General features: G+C 37.1%; 1 protein-coding gene across 1 annotated transcript in view; it reads right to left on the reverse strand.

Annotated features, from left to right (window-relative positions):
* Positions 1 to 3423, reverse strand: part of LOC145291471 (integrin beta-PS-like) — a 106441-nt gene extending 103018 nt beyond the window's left edge. The window contains exon 1 of the mRNA XM_080137345.1: positions 2563 to 3423. Coding sequence (XP_079993471.1) covers positions 2563 to 2749 — 187 coding nt within the window. The 5' untranslated portion in view covers positions 2750 to 3423. The remainder of the gene's footprint in view (positions 1 to 2562) is intronic.
* Positions 3424 to 3815: the final 392 nt, after the last annotated feature.

Here is a 3815-nt window from a genome sequence, read left to right on the forward strand (position 1 = left end):
ATATATATATACAGGGTTACCCAACAAAACAAAAGCTAAATGGAGGCCATCTAAAACATATGTTGTAGAACGGAGAAAAAATGGGCGAAGACCAAAGTTTCATTTCATTCGAACAACACTAAGAAACGGGGTCTAATTATAGTTGGGAATCGTTTTTTTTTGGGGGGGGGTCACCCTGTGTATATATATTTAAGCAAATATTATCAAATGCAACAGAGACGCTTTGCTTTATGATTCTGTTTTTAATTTTTCGATTTTCCGAATAATCTTTTTTGTATCAAAATTAAAAATATTAATAAAAGTTGCATAATTGTTGCTGTCGCAAGCGCTTTCAATTCGTCCACGAATCATCATCATATGTTGAAGTAAAAGTTTATTAATATTTTTTATATTGATACTAAAAATTTTTTACGGAAAATCGAAAAATTAAAAAACAGAATCATAAAGCAAAGTTTTTCCGTTGCATTTCATATATATATATATATATATATATATATATATATATATATATATATATATATATATATATATATATATAAAGGTTGAGAAGAAAGTCCTTGCGGAATATTTAATTTTGATTTCAAATTATATATTTTTAGATAAGTTTTCCTTATAATAACTTTACTATTATGTATCATTAAGTCTTCTTTTCAGAACGTTGAATACAAGATGCAAAAAAGCAAATTCTCACAATTTTTTTATTTCAATTCAAGCTAGGCCGAAAAGCTGCTGAAATAGCTCGCGATATCAACGAAGCGTTTGGCTTAGGAACCAGTATTGAACACACAGCACACAGCACAATAGTAGTTTAAGAAATTTCGTGACGGCGACGAGAGTCTTGAAGATGATGAGTGTAGTGGTCGGGCATCGGATGCTGACAACGATCAATTAAGAGCCTTAGTCGAAACCAATCTACGCACAACTGTTCGAGAACTTGCTTCAGAATTAGACGTAACGTATACGACGATTCCAACTACTTGAGATATTGGAAAAAAAAACTTGATAAATGGGTGCCTCACGAATTGAACGACAACCAAAAGAAATACCATTATGGAGTGTCATCTTCCTTTCTTTTACTCAACAAGGACGATCTGTTTCTCGGCCGAGTTGTGACTTGCGATGAAAAGTGGGTTCTTTATGCCAACCGGTGACGCTCAGCTCAGTGGCTAGACGCCGATGAAACTCCATGACACTTCCCGAAACTAGAGTTGCATCAAAAGAAGGTCATGCTGACCGTGGTATGTGACCGGCCTCGTCCATTAAAGTTTTTTGAATGCAGGCGAAAACATTACGACGGAGAAGTACTGTCAACAAATGGATGAAATGCATGAGGAACTTCGATAACATCTAGCATTAGATAACAGAAAAGGACCAATTCTCCTCCACAACACTGCCCGACCGTATGTTGCTAAACCAACCCTCCAGAAGTTAAACGAATTGGGCTATCATCCATCATACTCTCAGGACATCTCACCTACCGACTACGACTTTTTCAAGCATCTCGACAACTTTCTGCGTGGGAAATCCTTCAAAAACCTAAGCGATATCAAAACCGCTTTCAGCGACTTCATCGCCACAGAACGCATACTGGCATAAATGCACTTGTTTTGCGTTGGGAAAAGTGTGTTTATTATTTGCCAACCTGATATATATACATATATATATATATATATATATATATATATATATATATATATATATATAGAGAGAGAGAGAGAGAGAGAGAGGGGAGATTAAAATGATTCATAATTTTGAATTAAAAATCAGTTTCAAAAGGAAAAACAAACAAAATCAACTAGATTGTATGATTTTTTCAGAAACGATGTTCATTTTATTTAAATAGACATTAAGTATATAACTTATATAATAAGTTATAAAAATATATATGGCAGTTTTTATAACTTACTACCTAGCTCTACCTGTGTATTGAGCACTGTTGAAGTAAATACTTAACGTTTATGCATAAAATGATACTTTCATATATTAATTTATGTGATTAAATGAAGTATATATATATATATATGGAGAGAGACAGAGAGAGGAGATCTACATATATGAGAAAGATAGTGGTGGAGTGGTTAGGTTATAAGCTCTGCTGTGGTTTCTGTCGGCTTCTGCATTACTTTCGCTTACACCCTTAAGAAAGGTATGTTGCGGACCAGGATATAATAATACCCTAACTCGCTACAAGAAAATAATGAAACGAATGGAATTGAAGGAAACAAAAACTCAATTGATGGATAAAATGAACGTCGTTTGTTTACTGTTGAAAGAATGAATGTTTTAGATATAACATGTGTTCATGTCCGCGCGGGTGTAACCATCATTCGTTGCGGGACTGGTATTGTAGAAGGAAATGTGTTTTCATCTCACGTTCGGGTCACTATTGTTTGTTCGTGCGTGGGAAAAGAAGTGAGTGATGTAGTGGAAATTGAAATGATAGTCCAGCGTGTAGACAAAGAAGAGGATAGGGGGTTGACGTCAGTTAGCAGTCAGCTACGCGAAGGTGTTCTCAGGGACCATTAGTAGATAGAGAGAGAAACAGTGAGAATGTGTACATACGGTCTGTTAGCTTTTTGTCCCACATAGTAGCAAGTGGACGTGACGCACGCGGTCGGTCCGTAGACCGACCAGCTCGAAAGCTGGGCCGAAAAGGAAGAAGCCGCTTATTGCTCTTTCTTTTATAGGTGTTTCCGCTGGTCTTTTGCGCATGTGTGGATTTCCTTTGAAAGGAAGTGACGTCGTCCATCTGTGTGCGTACGTGTGCGCGTGTGTGAGTACATGTGTGTACGTTAGCGTGTGTGTATATACACGTGAATGTGAGTGTATGTACGCGAACGTTAATATATGTACGTGTGTGGGCGTGGGCGCGTATGTTTGTGTGTGCGTATGTATATGACAAGTAATAAAGCTTGAAATGTGAACGCGTGTTTTTGTGTGAAACTTGAAAAGGCTCGCGCAGGTATGAACCATATATTTTCTATCCAACTATTAAATAGTAGTGTAGACTAGACTCTAAAGCTTTGCTTATATAATTCGACTTGAAGTAAAATTTGGAGGTAACGACAGTATTCCTCTGCTTCTCTTTGTGTTGTTCACAGCTGTCGTCAAATCAAGTAGAGAGGTTCGATTGATATGGCCACCGCGTTACATTACTATATGAAATATGCGGAAAAGTATGTTTAAAGTGTCGTGAAAACTAGTTGCCGGCACCAATTTTAAATGCGGTATTCGTTTTCAGCACACCCGAAACCCCCCAGAAAACAAGTTTTTAAGGTAGGTTTTGTGTTGATCTACTAAGCTACAATTACTAATTGTTTTTTAATCTAGGGATAATTCTGGACAAGAAAACCACTCGCAACTTTTACTTTGCTATATACTTCGCGCAGGATATCCACTGTATCTGGAAGCGAACAAGTGGCCTTAAAGAGGGAGAGACGCGCATGAGTATATGTGTAAGAGAGAGAGAGAGAGAGAGAGAGAGAGAGAGAGAGAGAGAGCACGAGATTGAGATAAATAAATAAATGAAGGGATGTTAAAAAGATCATAAAGACATAACGCGACATAATAATCGTTTGTAAACAGATTAAATCGCATTTTCCCGCCGGAAATGTAAACTGAACGAAAGAATTAAGGATCGGCCATTTTAAGTTTAGAAGGGAAGTCTGGAGCGCGATAAGCAGAGAGAAACAATGGATACATTCTGATGGAACGGATATTTATTCATATATACGCATTCTCTCCTTCTTCCTCCCTCTCTCTTTCTTTCTCTCCCTCTCTCTCTCTCTCTCTCTCTCTCTCTCTCTCTCTCTCTC

The sequence above is a fragment of the Euprymna scolopes genome, chromosome 12, assembly GCF_053919585.1.
Source record: "Euprymna scolopes isolate OS-2025 chromosome 12, ASM5391958v1, whole genome shotgun sequence".
In the NCBI taxonomy this organism is placed as follows: Eukaryota; Metazoa; Mollusca; class Cephalopoda; order Sepiida; family Sepiolidae; genus Euprymna; species Euprymna scolopes.